Source organism: Apteryx mantelli, chromosome 5 (genome assembly GCF_036417845.1).
Source record: "Apteryx mantelli isolate bAptMan1 chromosome 5, bAptMan1.hap1, whole genome shotgun sequence".
Classification (NCBI taxonomy): Eukaryota; Metazoa; Chordata; class Aves; order Apterygiformes; family Apterygidae; genus Apteryx; species Apteryx mantelli.
Window position 1 is genome coordinate 2416452 of NC_089982.1, and position 19538 is coordinate 2435989.

The following is a 19538-nucleotide window of genomic DNA, read 5'->3' on the forward strand; positions in this document are numbered from 1 at the left end:
TACACAGGAAAAAAGGGAAATTATTGCTACTGTTCTCGGAGATAATCAGTTTAATGTCAAATTCATGTGGATTTCTTCATAATGAACAGAACAAATTGAGCTCAAATTCAAACAGTGGGAATCTGAGTCAGAGAGGAAAATTAAAATGAAGAACATTAATATCCTGATTTCTAACCCAACTGAGACCTGATTGTTTCCTAAATGAAATCTCCCATCAAATTCCTCCCACCCACCCCAAAATATAATTAAGCCGTGATTTCCGCACTGAAACCGTATCTGGGCTGTTAACTCAGCAGGGACCACTGTGTGTGTTTTGGGGAGGGTGCATGAAGTTTTAAATTGTCTTCAGGTGGCCGTGTTATCCCGAATTTTTAGAAAGCAGCTTTTCGGAAACCGCAGTGAGCGTGAAATTCTCCATTTGGTAGAAGACCACCAGGGCCGTACCGCAGCCCCGGTGGCCAGGTGGTGCCCGAAGGCTGCTGGGTCCAAGCTGTCCTGGGGTTGCTCTTCCCAGCTGCAGTCCCCGTGGCATAGACTTGCCCACCGCAGCGGTCAAGGGCTTCATCGTGAAATCAGGTCTCCAACCCTCATGTCTGGGAGAGGCAAGATGAGAGCTTGCATGCAACTGGGATGCACGTGTAACGGGGGGGGGAATTGGGCCTTGCTGTGGGGCAGCTCCAAGAAAACGTGCCATGCTGTTCCCACCTTCATGTATCTCTGCTGCTAGTGGTGGCTGGACCTGCTGGACGCGTCGCTGCTGCTAGATGAAGACGTTTCACTGTAGATGTCTCCAGGGACGGTGGGTGGCCGAGCGCTCGTCGCCTGGGCATCCCTAGGCAGTGCAGCACTGAGTGAGGAATTTGGACCAGAGGAGCGTTGCTGTTGTGCTGTGCGGGTCCTTCTCGAGATGCTCGTTCTCTCCGCGATGTGTTTATGTGGCCGGCGCTGCAGTCAGATTTCTGCTGCGCTTATGTTGCATTTTAAAACAAATAGCAAACAGCAGAGCTCTGGGAGATGTGTGAACTTCTCTGCTCACCTCAATAGGATATTCAGAGGGTGCCATCAGCCGATGCGTCGCAGTCTCTCTAAAGAGCTCTTACCCGCACCGAGTAGCACCTACGGCTCTTCTTGTGGCTTAAAGATATTAGAGAATAACTATTTTCTCTGTTTTCTTTCCATTTGTCCCCACGGGCACCAAAAGGGCACGTTCAGCTGCGTAACTCCTTAAAGGTTAGCTGCTTTGCGCTCAGCGATGCTCAGGGTTTTCTGGAGGGGAGCGACGGGTGCGGAGCGTTTCTGAAGAGGAGCCCGGCATGGCCCTCTGTGGCCGTGCGGAGACCCCCCCTCCGCCAGTGGGAAAAATCCCACCTCGTCAGCCACGGGTGGCTTGTTGAAGTCCACGGAAGGGCACTTTTCCCCCATAGCCGACCCCTTTTTTTTTTTTAAAGTGCCAAGAGGTCTCTGTGCTTAACGCCAGCCCTCGCCCCCCCCCCCCCATTGCTGACCTGGCCGGTGCACGGTGCTGCTCTTGCTTAGCCCCCAAAGGCACCAGCAGCGCAAACCTAGAAATGAACCACACCAAAACGATCACCTACAGACCAGAGAGTAATTTCGGGTAAGTGAGAGCAGATGAAAATTACTTATTTATTTTTGTTGGGCAAGGAAACACAGCATCTTTTTGGACCAGCCTTTTTTTTTTTTTTCCTCTCCTTTCTCCAATCAGCCATACATTTTATGCCAGGAAAATTATGACTTTTGGCATCAAGGATCAAAACTTAGGGAATTTAACTCTGACGACGTGCGAAATGAATCCCGCTGTCGACCATCCTCTAGTTTATTTTGTTTCTCTGCTGCCTGGGACTGAGTTATCTGAGATTTGTTGCCGTGATTTTGGTGAGTGACGTGGCATTCTTCCTTTGGGAGATATTATGAACTGGCTTTGATTTGCAGATTGACAGCCATATAATTGGAAGTTCAGTCATTAGGTGGATCAGATTTAAAGAGGAAGACGAAGGGCAAGGCAATTTCTGAAATCAGAGCAGGCTTTGGGGAGCGTTAGATCCAGCCGAGTATTGCTGCAGAGCAGTCTTATTACGACGACTGCGAAGGAGGAAGGAGGAAAGCACGACCGCTTTGCCGGGGGTCGCCGCTCTGCAGCTCGTCGTGCTGGTTAACAGCTGGGTTTCGCAAGCTTACGGCGTCCCAATGAGCCGAGCTCTCCTGAAAGTCGAGCCTCGTGTTTCGGAGCTGGGAAATACGGACTCTGAGACGTAGGTCCCGAGCACGTTTGAAAGTCAGGCTCCGCGCATCTCGCTGTCAGAATTGCCAGGCGTTAATTTGAGCGAGTCCCCGAACCGGGGGCGCAACGATATAAATAACAGCAGCGGAGCCATAAAGCCTCAAACGGAGAAGCGGCCGCCATCCAGATCGCCGATAGCGGCTCAGGCGTTTATCAGTCGCTGCAGGGCAGCGGTGTGTTTCGAATGGGGCCTGCAGATTATAATCCAGCAGAGGCTTGTCAGCTTAAATTATTGCATGAGAAAGGAAGGAAAAGGGAAAAAAAAAAAAACAAAAAACCCCACTTTCCCTCCCCTGTCTCTGCATAAAAGCATGGGATGTTTCATTTCGAAGAAGATGGCCCAGAGCTTAACAGTCTCATTTGCTGGAATTCCCTTTTGCTGCAGTCAGTATTAATAGCTCCTCAATGAATAGATTAGATGCTGCGAGTGACAACAAACCTATTTGAGAGAAATTTAATAGGGAGGTTTATTGAAGTTTATTAACTGAATCCTGTTGGCTATTATACGAACACAGCTCGATAAATCTAAACGTCAGGGCATTGGTTGGAGGGCGCCAGGAAAACGCTGAAAATGCCTGTTGTCCTCCAGCAAGTGTGTCTGATTTCGTGATTGCGTTAATCGTTTGAATAAATCTCAAGAAAGCATGTGGAAAACCAGGATTCTTTAAATATTTGAAAAATCTGCGTGTAACCCACTAAATGGTACTACTGAGTGCCCGTAAAGGAAGGTACGAAGAAGACTGGAGCTTGGCTCAATACAAACCTGCGCCGTATGTATTTTCTTTTTCAGGGAATAAAATCGAGTAAATAAGTTAATGCTAAGCAATGTACAGAACTGGCCAGGACTTACAAACTGAAATCAGTGTTGCAAGGCTATTTCAGTAACATCAGGTTCAGGTTCAGGTTCAGAAGATGACTTATTTACTATGGTTAATGTAAGGCAATTTTGTGTGTGTGTGTGGACACTTAGGAAAGGAGTCATGTCTAGGTAGATAGTTCGGTGTTCAAGCAAAAGTGGTCACCTGTGCTCCCCAACAGCCCAGGCATCTCGGTACCTTCAGGGAACTGGTCCATAGTCTCTTCCGCTGTCACTTCTCCGTGAAGGCGAGCTGAGGTTGAATATATTAATTGTGAGAAGTTGAGATACTCAAGTAACGGTGGCCATGGACAGAAAGCTGAGCCAGAGGCGTCAGGAGGCAGAGCCAGCAGGAGCACAGCACTGACCTATCAGCGCAGGAAGGGAGTAGGAGGGAAAACCAAAGGAATATGGATCATTTTGCTCCCTGGCCAAGACAAGGAGAAAAGAGAAAGATTAAGGTTTGACCAAAAACGCAGCAATACGTGTTTTTTATTATTGTTTCTTTCTTCCTAAAACAAACAAACAAACCAAACAGAAAAATGACATTTTGGGACTGCTAGGTCAGAGGGAATGCAACATTTTATTACAACACAAATGCGCTCAATGCTTTCTCTGAGCTATTTCTTTTTCTCCTCTTACAAAAAGACGACGTCTTAAGAAGCAGTCAAAATCAGTTTTCATGCAAACCACTCTTTCAAACCTGGCAGTGAAAACATTTTGTCTGGCCAACACTGATCTTTGTTTGGGCGTTTTTTGAAATGTTTGTTGGCTCCCTAGTTGGTCGGATTGAATTTCTTAACTGCCCTGGTCTCCCTCCTGAGCCCACCCTGCCCGTTTGGTGCATCTGCTGGGTGGGTGGGATCATCCTTCGCTCTCGGGGGCTGTCCGAAGCGTACCTGCGTTTAACGGGGTGCAGGTTTCCTTTACAATCATAACACCCATTCGGTGTTGTCCCGCACCAAAGACATCAATTTTCATCTAATGAAGGGAAGGCAAAGGTACAATTTATGCTGCATGCTGTCGTTAAAGTGATGCCTGCTTTTATGTGCACACCAAGTAGATAAACTTAGCTATTTGAATCCTGTACGCGTGGGTATAGTCAGAGGAGTGATCACAAAAAATGGGATTTTCCACTTGTTTGTCCCGACTGGTTGCCATATCAGATTTTTGGAGTGATTTTTTTGCAGGCAGCCCACAAGCACAGAAGGGCTAAATAAGCTGACATAAGTTATTTTCTGGCGGTTACTTACCTGATGTTTTCCTTCAGAAGGAGCACGGTTCCTTTCTCCTGGTAATCGCAGTCTGTAAATCCTTCCCTTGAGGCAATCCAGCACCAGGATGCCTAGAACTGAGCACTGACATCACCTGAAACCAGAATATGAATCTAATTTTGAGTTTCAGAGCTGGCCTGGGCGCTGCGTTTTGTGCTGAACCTTAATCTTTGGTTGAACGTTGGTGGAGCCAACGTGGAGACCTCTATGCGTGGGGCTGTCGTTATGCCAGGGTGGTCGTAGGAGGTGTTTTTCAGAGGTGCAACTCCAGCTACTACATATGGGCACTGCTTCTGTTGAGCTCGTCCCGTTGAACAAGGAGGTGCCTTGGTGCACCTTTGTGGTTGAAGCCTCATCTTTTCTCCAACTCCAAAGATTCACGCGCGATAGGGATTTGGAGACAGTGGGTGAATTTGCCTTCAGCAGTGTATCTTTGGCCAGCAGAACCTAAGGTGTTTCAGTGCAGCTGAGTTAAAAGCCAGGCGCCATAACCAAGCAAACAGAGAATATATTTGGGAACATGCGCTGGACTCAGGTGCTTCAGGAGGCTGCAGAAGGGATTTTATAGTGAACGTTATCGCTGAAACGTAGCTAAGCGAGGAAGGTGCAGGGCTGTATGACTTGCTGGGAGAGATTGGTGTCATGCCGCAGAGAGCTGAGGATCTGGCTGTAAGCGAATGAATAAAAACAAGCGCTCAACAACTGCTTCTTGCCGAGGATATTAGGCAGATGGTCAGCCAATGAGCCTGACGGCCGCCCGGGGTCACGTCACGAGAGCACGCTGGCGGCGAGCAGGCTCGGGGCGCTCGATCCGCGCACGCAGCCGTGCTCGTTCTGCTTTTCAGCCCGCTTGGACCTTTGCCAGCAGCGATCGAGGTGTGCTGGGCTGCGGCGCGTTGCTGCCCATCTGTTCGCCGTCTCTCCTGTCGCCCATGCTGGCTCTCAAGAAGAGCCCGAGCCCCAATTTTTCTCGCGCTATTTTTGGAAACATATTTTTTCTGTAATGGGCTTTGCTCGTTGTTGATTACCGAGGCCGTTTTCGTGCAAACGGGGTCACTATTTGTTGGTTCGCCTGCTCCTTCTGCTCATGCCTCATCTGCAGACCTAATCCTCCGCTCCTAATAGCCCCGTTGGTTGCTATGGCAATGATAAAGTGTTGCAAAGGAGGCAGGATGATAACTTTAATGTATGGCTGGTGATACCTTTTAGGTTTTCTCCCTCACGGGAAAGAGAAACCAATAACGGGGATTTGTTTGTATTATTATATTTTTATCTAAAGCTTTAATTATAGGTTCCTCGGAGCCTGAATGCACCACTTCTCTCTCCACATCCTCGGAGACAGCGAGTGGTGCATCACTAAAGCAGATTAGGAGAAACGAGCCCAAATCAATCAGTGTAAGGTATGCATCAGTTTCTTTTTAAGAGGCTGAAGGTTACGTTTCCTGGCTCGCACAGCTTCGCCGTGGCAGGTCCACCCTGAAGGGAACACGCTGCAGAGCCTGCTGCACCCCTAGGGCCCAGCACGGTGGCTGCAAGTGGTACCAGTGGGGCGGCTTTGCGTTTGCATCAAGAGAATTACTCAGAAGAGGCATCTTGATCATTAAAATTAAAACTGATGCCCTCAGAAATAAAGGGAGAGGAAGGCAGAAGAGGCTAATTTGTGCTTGGTATCTACACACAGGAGTGGGTGGTGGTTTTCTTATGCCAAGCATCCTATTACACCCCCGAGAGAGGGAAAAATGACTTAATCTGAGTTTTCAACATTTAGCCAAGTTTATCATCAGAATCATGTGTTTGCATTAAAAGCTGCCAGAAAGTCTTTAGTTCATACAGCCCATCAGAGCCTATTTGCTGTGAGTAGCTCAGTCTTAGCTTGCACTCAGCTTTGGTTTAAGATGTCCAAGATTTCACCAAGGAGGCTGGCCTATCCATTACGTAGCCTGGGGCTGTCAAAGTTGACTTTGAGTCTCCCGTGGCCAGGTGCCGTGAAGTCACCCTGATGGCTCAGACTGGAGCGGCGTGCTGGTAGGCGGCCTGGGCAGGGACCTGCCCGCTGAAACCCACCATCATTTGTCACCCTTTGGGTCATCCCCATGAAATGGTTTGCAGGTGGTGAAAGCCCGCAGAAACCTTGCTCGCGCCTGCACGTGTAAACTCTTAAGGAGAGAAAAAGATTAGGCTGATTAATTAGCTGGACAAATAGTCAGAAGAGCCCCACGTGGTGGGAATTGCTAGAAAAGATCAGACCAGGGATATATAACGTGGGATTCTCTTTCTGGCGTTGCCATTTAAAGATGCTTCAAGGAAAGGTGTTCAAAACCATGCAGCCGGTGTAGTCTTCTCCTCTGTGTCAAATCTGACTTAGAGATTGGGTTAAATCTCAAATGTGAGGATTGTATCACTCCTGAATTTATGGCTGGCATTAACTCTGGGCATTCCTGTTACCTTTATAAAAGCGGAGTCGCTATTTGGATCTTTTATGGCCTGACTTGTTTAAAAGGGATGTAAAAGCAGGAACGATTTTAATGGACTTAATACTAGTGCCAGTATAAAACTGGTGCAAGAAGGTAATTGGTTTCTGCAGTCCCTCATCCCAGACATACGTGAGATTGATGGATAAATACACTACCAGAACGAAAGTATTGACTCATTTGCCTACTAGTTACATTCAAGTTTGCTTAGTTAAGTGTTCGTGTAATGTTTTCTTACAGGAGACAGATTTGTTTCCTTATTTCCAAACACACAGCTCCTCTTGCTTTACACCAGTGTAGCCAAAAATATCAGGTGAGAGAAAACAGCATTTTTCCGAGCTGCATGTGTCTGGGAGTCCTCCTGGCATGCAGTCCTAATACGGTGCCGCTTTCTCCTTTTTTCTGTGCTCAAAAGGCTGAGTGACTTGCTAATGCCATGTGTGTTTGGGTGCGACGGGCTGCTGGAGGCTAAGAGGGAGACTGAGGGCAATGGTCTGCTCTCTCCTACCCCTGTCTGGGCTCCTTCCCTTTTCCTTTGCCGTCCAAGAGCCTGGTCCTGGCTGGTCCTAGCCACCCTGCCAAAGCTCACTGGCTTGATGGAAAAGTTTCTTTCTAATGGCTCAGTCTAAGTGGTAAAAAATAGTGCATCCTTGAATTTTCCCACTCTAGGTGTCTACCACCAAGGAGGGACTTGCCCGCTCTCCGCTCCGAACCTGGGGCAAGTTTCTGAGCCTGTCGCCTCATTGGTAGCCAGAGTAGATTTAACGGGACGAGGAGTTAACAGGGCTTTCGGTCGCTTCCTCATCCTTTTGCTGATGGCCAAGGTGGCTGGGAGCGGGGGGAAAAGGTGTTTGCTGGAGAAAGTGAGAGCCTCGGGACGCGGACATCTCCACAGCCTGCTCTCACTCCCGGTCAAAGCACCCGAAGGAGCCGCGGCGCTCGCACTTTCCAGGACGGTGTTGACACGCTCAAGGGGGGTAGCGAGTAGTTTTGAAGAGCAGGATCTAAAGTTCAGGTCGCCCCGTTAGAAACAAGTATGCACTGCTTGAAAAAGAGTCCTCCAATAAGCTCTGAGAGTCTTAGGAGAGCCTCCATCTTCCATCGTTTCTTTTTAATTATTCTTTTTTCGATTTCCGACGCGTTTCAAGAGGCTAAGACAACAGATCCTAGTCCATAGTGGGAGTTGAATGTGCTGTTTTTATGTTAGTCATTTTTTTTAATTTTATTTTTTTTCCTTCATTTGGCACTTTCTGGAGAGTTTTGCCCCCATCATGCAGGCTGCCATCTCCTTCCGTGTATTTGTAGCAAGCATGTGGGCAGCGCCTTGCTTACACGCCGAGCGACCGACTGGGGAGCCGCCCTCGATGTAGCTTCTCAGCTTTCCGATCCATTTTCTTTTGCATCGGTTTGGATGTGTGCGTTGTCAGTAACATCTGTGCTGCTTTAGTGGCCTACAGTTTTCGAGTCTAATTAGCTGGCTGCTTGTAATCAGGACTATTTCAACTGTTGTCATTCTGAATGTTCTTTTTCCCTTTTTTTTATGCCACATTTGCCTGATTGACCTTTTTTTTGTTTTTTTGTTTTTTTTCTCTGTCTTTCTATCGGGCTGCTCCAGGAGCCATGGCTAATCATCTTATAACCAATGCTCTGCTTCGTCCTCATGGCACTAACAACCCTTATAATACATTGCTCGGGGAATCGGCCGTCTATAACAACCCTTCTGTCAGCATGTACAACGCACAAGGTGTGCTGGAGTTTCTCTCTAATTTTTCTAGTGAGAATTCCATTTTCTGTGGCTTATTTTGGCCCATTTCTTTCTTTTTTTCCTTCTTTTTTTTTTTTCCCCACCCCCACGCACACACACTTTGTTTTTTTGGAACTGGGCACAAAAACGATCCCCCCTTTCCTTTCATTTCAGTACGTTTTTCCATTTTCCATAGGCTTTTTTCCATGAGCGATCAAGTCCACTTTGAGAGACCGTCCTCGGTTCCACTCAAAGCATTCATAGTGGTTTTGATTTTGTTTTTTTTTTTCTTTTGAATCTCCTTGGTTTTGTATTGTATTGGTCTTTTGTATGTATTTTGTCAGCCATATCCATTTCTCTCTTTGTTGTCAGCACGTTTTCCTTGTTAAATCATTCATTTCAGAACCAGGAACACCTCTGAAGGTAAGTGAAGCTACAATGGCCTTTGACACCAACGCTACTCTGTGTTTGAAATGGCACGCAGAAACGTGCTCAGCAGCCCACCGGCACATCTGCCGCAGGTTGGGCAAGGAAAAAGCCAAGCAAGACAAAAGTACCCGTGACCTCTAGGAAGAAAATGGGATCCGAAGCAAGGAGCATAGGTCGGTTCCAAAGAGTTTAGAGGTTGTAATGAATGTTTGGCCATTTGCGTTAATGCATTTTACACACGCAAATACAGGGGGAAGAAGATTGCAGGGAAACTAGAAGCTCTTGTCCTATCCTCCTTGCAGCGATAAAGAGTAAATAGCTAGAGCCAGTTGTACCTAATGGGCAGGCTCCAACTTCAGCAGTCAGTCTCTCGGGACCCAACGCTGGCCTTTGCTCTGGTTGCACGAGTAGACCGTGTTTGTCGACTAGTTTGTCCTGTTTACAGGAGAAATAGATACTGAACTGCATCACGAGGGTATTTTCATTCAAACCGCAAGGAAAGCTTCTGTATCTGACCTTCTTGCTGTTCATAAATTTCCTAAACTATGCTAACTTTGTGCAATGAATCTGATTCCGCTAATGCTTTCTAAAAGGGGCGACGGTTAAGCGTGAAATGCTCTGAATGTTAAGAACTTGAGGGTACCGCAAACGTTGAACCCAGCTTTTGGTCTTCTGTATAGTTTCCTGCATGATAATGCTGAGATTGCTTGATAGAGAGGTAACAAAGCAGCGAGACGATTACCTTGTCTTTTAGAATTAACATACGCTTAAAATGCAGTGGGACTTTTCAATCCAGCGGCAGCAGGTAACGCTGGGTCAGCATTTGGCGTAAGATAAGTCCACATTTTGAAGTCTGTGTGTCTCAACTGAACAAAGGTGATTTGGGCTGAAAATGTGACAAAAAAAAAAAAAGGTTTTATGTGCATTTTAATAATCTTGCGTTCTTCTAATTTTTAACATCGGATTGTGGTAGAATTAGCTGAGTGAACAGCACATTATTCCACAAATAGTGGTGTTGATTTTAAACTGCTATTCAGTGCAGCACGGCCAGGTGGATAACAGAGAAACCTGCCCTGGCTTCATCCCCTGGAGATTAAAGGAAACGGGACCAGCACTGATCCCATTTAAGCCATTGGAGATTTGCCATGGACTTCAGAGGGAGCAGAATCAGACCCATTATTTTTGGGAGACCGCAAGGTTATTAATGACCCTAGACGTGGTATAGCTATTGCTTTCCAAACCGGTTATTGTCCATGAGTGAGGATTTGCTGTGCAAACGGTGAATAACAGGAGATCCCCCTGCGGAAACTGAGGTTAGCAAAAATAATCAGTCCTAAAGGGCCTCGCAGGTTCTTTGGGATTTAAGGGCGCCGCTCCGGCGGTCAGGCTAAGGCAGTAATAGTGCATTGTAAAAGTAGACGCTGTCCCCATCTCCGGGTGTGCCTTGCCCGGGCTCGGTGGGCAATGAGGACATGTTAGCTAACATCACCCAACTAACTCATCCTGCATTCCTAAGGCTCTGATTTTTTTGCACCTTCATCTACCACCTCTGGTGTATTGGCGGTGACATGAGTTTCTCCAGCGGGCCAGAGCGTAGAGGACTAAGGCGATGGTAGGCGAGAAGCCCGGCAGTCCAGCAAAACTCCGCTGCCCCGGCCAAGCGCTCGCTCCCGGACGTGTGCTCGCTCACTCGCTCGCTCACTCTCTTGGACACCCGAGTTTCTCCAAAGTGCCTAACTGCTGTCGCAAAAGCTAATTTTCAGAGAAGAAGGAAATCACATAACCAGCTCTGTTTAAAAACGACAGCGCGCCACAAACCAATGCGAAGTGGGAAGTTGAAAGTTAATGGCTCTCCATCTTCATCATTGGCTCTTCTTTTATTTTTTTTTTAACCCTTCCTTCTCAATAGCTTCATTTAGAGATGCCATTATTTGAGCTGCTGTTTTTCTCACCTTTGTTTGCAAAGCCCATGTAGTTTTCCATGCGCTTGGTTAAAGAGAGAAAGGAAAAGCAAGGCTTCTTTGCAAAAGTTTGCAAATGCCGGCAGCCCCGTGATGAGCAAAGGCGTACTCTTACAAAGCACTGTTGCAAAGGACGGACGGCCAAACATTTTAGCAAGGAAATGGATTTCAATTTCAACTGCCAGGGGTTATTATAACTAACAGTAAGTAAAGCCATTCATTTTAAGACTATGGAAATGACACTGACAGTGCCTGTCTTTTGAAGCATGACCGTTACCAGCTCTAGACTTTTCTAAATTTCCAGGCTTTCTTTCTTGATTTGTGTTGCACTCTGAACGTTTTATAATGGCATTGGAAAAAGTCTTAAATGTGATTATTTTTTTTTAATAAAAATGTAGTCGATTTAATATTGTGCATAAAATAATTTTCTGTCTAAAATGTCAATATTTTTAACCTGAAATAAACCATGTAACAAATTCATGTATTCTGGGCAGTGGAAATTATTTCCGTTAACTCTCTTTTCTGCATATCATCAATTTGCTTTTTACTCATGTTTCTCCTACTGTCGCTGTAAGCTTACTTGTTGTTTTTTCTTTCCTTTTCTTCATGCTGTCGTTTAGAGCCCTACAGAGAGACAAGTATGGGAGTAAAGCTAAACATTGCATATCAAATGTAATTTTTTTTAGTTCACTTTTATTGCATCACATATAGATGATGTAGTTAATAAAGGAAATTCATCTCACAGTTTTGAAATCCAAAGAATAAGAAGCATATGAATATGCATATGTATATATACGTGTATGCCTGCGTGTGTGTGTGTATATATATGTATGTGTGCATATATAGAGAGATATAGATAAGATTAGATGATGCTTTCTTTGTTTATTTCTCGTTTTTGTGGTATCGTTTTCCCAAAGTAGTTTCTCATATAACTGTGCGTATGAGTTTAAGTCATTTTTAAAGTTAGCATTTTTATTTGCGAGGTCATAGCATTTTTATATGGCGTATTTCATTACCGAAACCACTCTGTTTTCAAGTGCAATGCATCCTTTTTTTTTTTTTTTTTTTAAAGTACCTACCAGCCTCCTTTTCTATGCATTGGTGGCAGAAATAGCGCTCAGCGCCCCAATGCATGTTACTCACCATGACCATCAGAGAGACCCCATTGTACCCGTCACTCATTGCATCCAGCCCTCTGAAAAAACTCACTTTTCATTTCTCCCCAAACATTGTGGCTCGTCTGGAGACCTTCCAACATGAAAATCAACGGCTTTGCTCTATGTCTGTGATGGCTACTTGACGTTACGCAAGGCTTCCTTGCTTGTTTGGAAACCCGCAATACCGCAAACGCCCCCTAAGCATCCGAAATCCGAAACACGGAAGACGTTTTTAGGGCGTTGCGCTCAAAGAGACACCAAGGTTGGCAGCAGCGCTTCCCAGGCACTGGCACGCGCGCTGCAAGACTGCATCGCAGATATAGACCGAATCCTGTATTTTCGGAAGGCTCACTAGCAATGTACCAGGCGTTTTCCCCACTGATACGAGCGACCGTCAGTCTTAAATTGTCAGCTAAGGGCTCCTCGAAGCCACCGCCACTTGCGCGGGGTTGCTTGCAATTTTGGGCAGCGCCGGAAGTCCTTAGCTGAAAATTGGACACTATTTCATGCATTCTCATGTTTGTGGTCATTCTTAGGAGGCCAATAATCCAAAATAAAAAGAAAGCATAGTGGTTTAACCTTCCCGAGGCCTGATTTTCTCCTCATTCACGCCCTCACACTGCATTGCTTTCAAAGCATTTCTCCGTGATCTCGTGAGTGAGTAAAGAATCAAGCCCCAGGCTGATGCCGACCACGTCGATACGCCTATGGAAATGCGAGTAGGCAGCTAGTTAAAGTATAGCGGCCAGGCCAATTTGTTGCTAAAATCCAAAGGTCTCGTTTCTGTGGCTGTATGCGTATATATTCCTTGTGCGAGCCGGGGGGCTGCATTTGCCAAAGAGGCAGGTGAGGTGGGAGGCGAGCAAGCTGGGAAGCGAGCCCCCGCCGCTCCCGGCACGTCCCCGGGGTCTGCCCTACCATCGCACTTACGGTGCTGGTTGTATCTTCCATTGAACCCTGTGCTTTAACGCCCAAAGAGAAATGGAAGCTATTTTTAAAGGCTTTAGCGAAGCCTCGCCACCCCCATCAGCAATCTCCAGCATTGGCTGTATGACAAAATTCCCCTCTGGCCAGTATCGAGCAAATAGTTTTGGCCGTGCCCTCGTGCCAGCAGAGCTGTGGCATTGAGCGTAGCTCCAAAAAGGCACCTTGTGCCTCCATCTCTCTTGCAAGGATACACAGGCCAGTCCCCAAATTTTTCCCTTGGGGCTTGCGCCCAACCTCTGGTGGGCTCCAAAGCGAAAGGGCGAGCAGATTTGGGTTTCCCCTCCCAAGCGAGTAAGGATGCATCCCCAAATGCAGTGGTGGGAGTGATCAATCCATTCGGTGAAGACTTGTCCTCAGCTGGGGTGAATTGTCCGAGTCCCGGGACTGGAGGTAGGACAATCTGGACCAGCTCAGGCTCCCCGCTTTCGCGGCTCCCCAAGGGATATATAGCGCAAACGCCACGAGCCTTTGGAAGCAGCAACAGCAAGAGGAGGCCGGCGCGAGGAGCCCTTATTGCTTCTCGCCAGCCGTCGCCGCACCAAGCGCAACGCTCGGTGCCGGCGTCCGTTTTCCCGGCGGGAAGGCGTTGGCCGGAACGCTCGTTCCCACGTAAAAGCTGCCACCCGCCCGCCCTCGCCGCGGCGCGCTGGGAGCGCCGGGCGGCAGCCCAGGCAGGGGGTTTTGAGCGTGCCGGTGCCGCGTGAGTGTCCCGCGTGTACAAGTCACCCTCTCTTGTGTAATGTTTTTCAGAGGGGCTTCTGAACAATGCCAGGGATACAAGTGTCACGGATACTCTACCACTGAATGGTAATCACGGCAACAGCTACAGCATCGCCAGCGGCGAGTACCTGAGCAACTGCGTGCAAATAATCGACCGCGGGTACAACCACACCGAGAACGCCCTCGAGAAGAAGATCCTGAAGGAACTCACCTCCAACTACATCCCCTCCTACCTGAACAACCACGAGCGCTCCAGCGAGCAGAGCCGCAACCTGATGAACAAGCTCGTCAACAGCGTCGGCGGCGAGGACGACGCCATCGTGCTGGACGACGCCACCTCCTTCACGCACGAGGAGAGCCTGGGCCTGGAGCTCATCCACGAGGAGTCGGACGCCCCGCTGCTGCCGCCCCGGGTGTACGCGGCGGAGAACCACCAGCCCCACCTCTACGCCCGGCGGCGCATCCCGCAGGACAACAGCGAGAGCTTTTTCCCCTTGCTGACCAACGAGCACACGGACGACCTCCAGTCGCCCAACAGGGATTCTCTGTACACCAGTATGCCCGCCCTGGCCGGCATGCCTGTGACAGAAAGCGTCACCGCCAGCACCCAGACCGACCCGCCGGCGGCCAAAAGCGGTGACGCTGATGATGTTTACTACAAGAGCATGCCAAACCTGGGCTCCAGGAACCACGTCCATCAGCTCCACACGTACTACCAGCTGGGGCGAGGCAGCAGCGACGGTTTTATAGTCCCGCCGAGCAAGGACGGGACGCCCCCGGACGGCCCCGCGAAAGGACCCGCTCACTTGGTCACTAGCCTATAGAGGACGCGGCGGCGGCCGCGGCCGGCGGCCAGCAGAAAGCCCCTCCGTAGCACTCGGTTTCCCGTTCTGAGTTGAGGCGAGCAGCGGTAGCGGCGCGTGCGCTCCTCAGTCTTCACACGCTGTTCCAAAACAAGCGCAACTCTCAGACTTTTTTTACTGGAATTTTTAGGCCAGCCCGGAGAGATGAGTAACTGCTGATCCCCTCCCCCAACCGACCCCTCTTTTTTTTTTCCGCCCTCCCCATCCTCCCTCCCTTCCGACAGACTTCATTACGTTAACGAAAGCGCCATGACGGATAACGGCACACTTCGCGGCCTTCTCAAGTTATGCTGTGTTTGTTTAAAAAAACAAAAAAAAAAACAAAAAAAAAATCCTTGATGCTGTGTCGCTCTTAATACCGAGGACCTGATTTAAAAAGGAAAAGAAAAAAAAAAAAAAGGAAGGAAAGGCCAAACCCCGCGCGGCGGGAACTCGCGGCGACGGCGCACGGAGGCGGGAGCCGGGGCCCGACGCCGGCGAAGGCGGGTCGCGCGGCGGGTCGGGGCCGCGGCGGGGGCGGCGAGCGAAGCGACCGTCTCGCGAGGCCCGAGGGCATCCGAGGAGCGTGTGCTGACCGCGTACTTTACGTTTTGCTGTATTAACTGATGACAAAAACTAATGGCAGAAAAAGGAGAAAAAAAAGAAAGAAAAAAAAAAGCCGAACGGTTTCTATGTAATGTACAGATACTAGCATTGCACATATAGTCTGCTTTCTGTTCCTCCAGAACTTGCGTCCCTGTTAATGTAGTGGAAAACAAAAACAAACAAAAAAAAAAAGAACTTTTTCTGTTGTGCTGGTCTTGTAAGTTTGTCTACCGGTAGGAGCAAGGTTTTCCATAACTCCTTTTTTATTTTATTTTATTTTATTTTATTTTTCCGTTTGCCTCTTCCCCTGCCCTCCCTCCTCTTCCCATCCTGGTAAAAAGTCTCACTGGGCAAAAAAACAAACAAAACAAAACCAAACGACCGTCACTTTCTAAGGACCGTTTTTAGCAATGCGATCACAGCTTATTTTCGCGGAGTCTTTGGTCTCCTCGCCGCACCTCTTGCTCCAGCCGGCGTGTTGCCACCGGCACCTTGGCAGGCTAGAGCAGGGGCAAGCTTTGCGTTTACAGCGCCCGAGCGGTCGCGGTCGCGGTCGCGGCGCCGTGAAAAGCGTCTTCAGCAAGGGGAGGGGGTTCCCTCGCCCGGGCCGGCGGGCCGCATCGAGAAGCCGCCAGGTCTCTCTCGTAGTCAGCGCGTGGCTTCGGCATGTGCCCCCGCGAAATCCCTGGAGGGCTTCCGGGCCTTCACGGCTCGCTCCGGTCCCCGGGTTAGGCACTCATGCTGCCGTGGTTAAGAAGAAAAGGGGTTGACTTGTAGTGATCTTTAAAAAAAAAAAGAATTTTGCAGTGATTAAGGAGGAAAAAAAAAAAAAGTAATCTTCTGTTCGTTATTTTCCTAACAGGAAATTTATTTATTTGACAGGATTTTAAGTAACATAGGCTTTCCGGAGGTAAAATAGCAGCACGGATTATAATTTCTTCTTTTTCTTTTTTTTTTCTTTTTTTCCCTTTTTTAATTTATGATCCATTTTGTACGGTCGCAAAGTCGAATGACCTCATTTACTAATATTTGTTGTAAAAGTGAAGCTTGTTTGCCAACCAATAAACAACTGATCACAATTTAGAAGATACTGTATGTATGTGCTGTACCACGGATCTCTTTCTCTCCGTTCCCCTCTCCGTTGCTGTCTTCAGGACAAGTTTCCACTCCTCCAAGGCATGGGCGAGCAATGCCAAAGAAAGGAGGCCGAGCTGAGCAATTTAAGCACAACCATTAACGCGGCTGCGGCCGACTAGGAATATCAGGCTAGCTGTGCTCGTGTAGGGGCAAGAACAACGGTGGTGGACCTTTAGCTGCAGGTTATGCTAGGTCTGTTTTGTGCCTACTGTATGAACTAGCCTATGACGGGCGGATGATTCGAGCAGAGTATTTCCTCTGCCGTACCTTTCTATCATTGTAACCTTTTTTTTTTTCTTCTTCTTCTTTGGGTCTTCTGAGATTAAAAAACTGCTGGTAGCACATCAAAGAGTAAAACAAGTCCCCGTTAGGCCTCCTCGGTTGTTGTTTGCTGTCTCTTTATTTTCTTTCCGGGGGCACCCGACAAGCCGAAGGAGTCCTCGTCCGCAGCAGCCTCTTTGCCCTAGAAACCCCGTAGTCCTTCCAGAGCTACCGCTGCAAGGACGGTTGCCGATCCCCTGCCAGCTCTGGCACATCTCCTTTCTCTGGGTGGCCAAGCCGAATTGTCCTCTGACCCACCCTCCAAAGTCCCGGTGAGCCAGGAGGTAACTTTCCCACAGGCTTAATATAGAAAAGAAGTTAATGAAACAGAAGAGATGATTGAAAGCAAAAAATAGCTGCTTCCAGCCACACTCGGTACCCAATGTCAAAGCAACTTAGACGTGAATTTTGCACAAAGTCCCCCAAGCCTTGGCCTTTGGAGGTCTGATCCTGCCTTCCTGCAAGGTGGGGGCAAAACTCCCCCAAGCTCAGTAAAAGGCAAAGGGCTTTGAGTAGGCAGGTGATGCCTGTATTTATCAGAAAATGTTTTCCCAGCACTGGAGATGAAATGCACCCAGTGAGCAGTTCAGCGGTGCGGGTCCAGCCTCGTGCAGGGTTGTCCCAGGAGGTCCTCCCTGGAGGCCACAGGGCTGCTCATGAGAGGCGACATGAGCAACAGGAGCTTTTAAGGGGGTGAGAAGGGCAAAAAAAACACAAAGGGCGATGGTTTCGGTGGCAGAGGCTGTGGTTCGAGTTGCCTGAGCAGTTTCTGTAGCCAGGAGCTCAGCCCAAAACGTGTTTGGGAGGAAAACTGATTTCTGCCCAAGTGGTGGCTGCGGCTGCGCCCTGGGCCAGCGCGGGATTTGAGCCCGGGGCGAGGAAGCATTTCCCATCGGTAGCTTCCTTGGGGAAGCCCTTGGCTCTGTAGCATGGGGCCATCCATCCATCCCGGTAGTGGTCTTCATCCTGAGGCTGCCCCTCTGATGTCCTTGACTTGCTGCCTCCCAGTTCAGTGTATTTTTAGTGCTGGCTGTGAGTGAGATGAATGGTGCCCAGCAGATAAGCGCGAAGCGATGGTTTCGGATCCCCTGTGTCCATACCTCTTAGTGCATTAGTCAAGTGGAGGCTGCCAATGCCTTGAAATACTTGGAGGAACTCTACTTTGGAGAAAGTAAAACCTCTGCTACTGTATGAGTCTCCTCAAATGTTTTTTCCAGGGATATGGTGGGATTAAACTCATGCAGAGGGCGAGATCCCCCATAGCAAGTATTTTCATAGCAAAATGGGAAGTGGGTGAGCCACACAGCGTTTACCTGTGTGCCTGAACCTCTGCAAGAACAAACTGGTGGCAGATTTGCTGTGGAATAACTGTGTCCTACTGAAAATCTGTGACCTTCTTTAGTCCGAGTGGTTGTTCCCTCCCAGGCTTTTCTATTCCCCTGCCCATGGATTTCTGGTTTCTCAGCAAACATGCTTGCTTCCTTCTTCTTTGACCGTTACTTCTGACTCGAGCTTCTCTCCTCCAGCCTACCATGTTTATGAGTGCTCTGATTGATTGCAAAAAAAGCTGTTTATTTTCAAACTGATTATTTCCGTCCCCATGCTGATCCTGCACCACAGGATTTCACTAATGGGGCTTCTTTCAGATTTGGAAAAGGCTGAATCACAAAACAGAGGGGAAATATAGATATTATTAATTACATTAATCCAAAAATATTTTAAGACCATCATTTAGTTTGGAGGGGGTGAGGAGGGGAAGAAGCAGGAAGGGAATTATTTTTTTCATTTTTCCCCTTAAAAACAGGCTCGTGTTGTGTCAGATAGTTGAGTATGGGCATGTTGAAGGCTTCTGCTTGTTGATAAGTAGCTCAGTAGATATGTGACTTGCAGTGCAGTGGTGGCTTCTGTGCAGACTACAGCACATGAAATTTGAGTCAAAAAGTTAAGTCCTTTGAGCCTAAAGTTTTCCTAGAGCGGGTGGGAGAACTACAAAACTTCTGGGGCAGGTCTCGATGCTGAGCGAACGCAGTCAGAGGTTAGAAAAGAGTGTGCGTGGGGGTACCCGCCGATCTAATGAAGGGGCAGTCACGACTATGGTATTAAATCGGGATCTTTGCTAGGTGCACGCAACTTTACAGGTTGGGTTGCAGGGTCCCATCCGAATCTCCTTCCTTTCTAAAGCTTTATTTAAAAACGGAAAGGCTTGCCTTTAGCGGGAGAAAATCAAAGCTTCGTCTTTCAGCCGCAAAAAGCATCCCATTCCCAATGAAAAACACAGAGAACAGAGGAGAAAAGGACATCCCGGCTCCTACAAAAATGTCAGCAGCAGCAGCCAAGCGTAGACCTCTCCTTTCTGAAGGCGAGGGCCCACCTTTTGGAGGAACGGGTTGTCATGCATCTTTGGAAAGAGCCTTTTCATGTGGATGCGTAGCTCGAGCATGGTTTTTTTTTTTGGAAAGTCTTGAGCTACTGAAATGAAGGCAGCATCAGGTGCAGTCCAACCAGCAAGTTTTGGAGAGCCACCAAACTGCTCCGGTCCCGAGTAGGGGGGAGCCGGAAAGCAGTGGTGAATGAAGGTGGTCTGTGGGTGTCCGAATTTAATAATACAGCCCTCATGTTGCAAAGACGCCTCCCCTACAGCGTGCTAGAGGTGCCCTAGGTAACGTGACGGGAACCTACTTGGCGTTTACTGGCTGTAGTTGTAATTTCGCAACCTTAAATCAGAGCTGTCGTG

The 19538-nt window shown here is 48.2% G+C and overlaps 1 protein-coding gene across 4 annotated transcripts in view; it reads left to right on the top strand.

Annotated features, from left to right (window-relative positions):
- The window catches only part of ADGRL3 (adhesion G protein-coupled receptor L3), a 421071-nt gene that overhangs the window by 391981 nt on the left and 9552 nt on the right, over positions 1 to 19538 (top strand). For 3 of the 4 annotated variants that reach the window (XM_067297300.1, XM_067297302.1, XM_067297301.1), the window contains one exon: positions 13929 to 16432. The exons of the other annotated variant lie outside the window; for it this stretch is intronic. In XM_067297300.1, the coding sequence (XP_067153401.1) occupies positions 13929 to 14722 (794 nt within the window). In that variant the 3' untranslated portion in view covers positions 14723 to 16432. Of the gene's footprint in view, positions 1 to 13928; positions 16433 to 19538 lie in introns of those variants that run through there. 4 annotated transcript variants of the gene reach the window in all.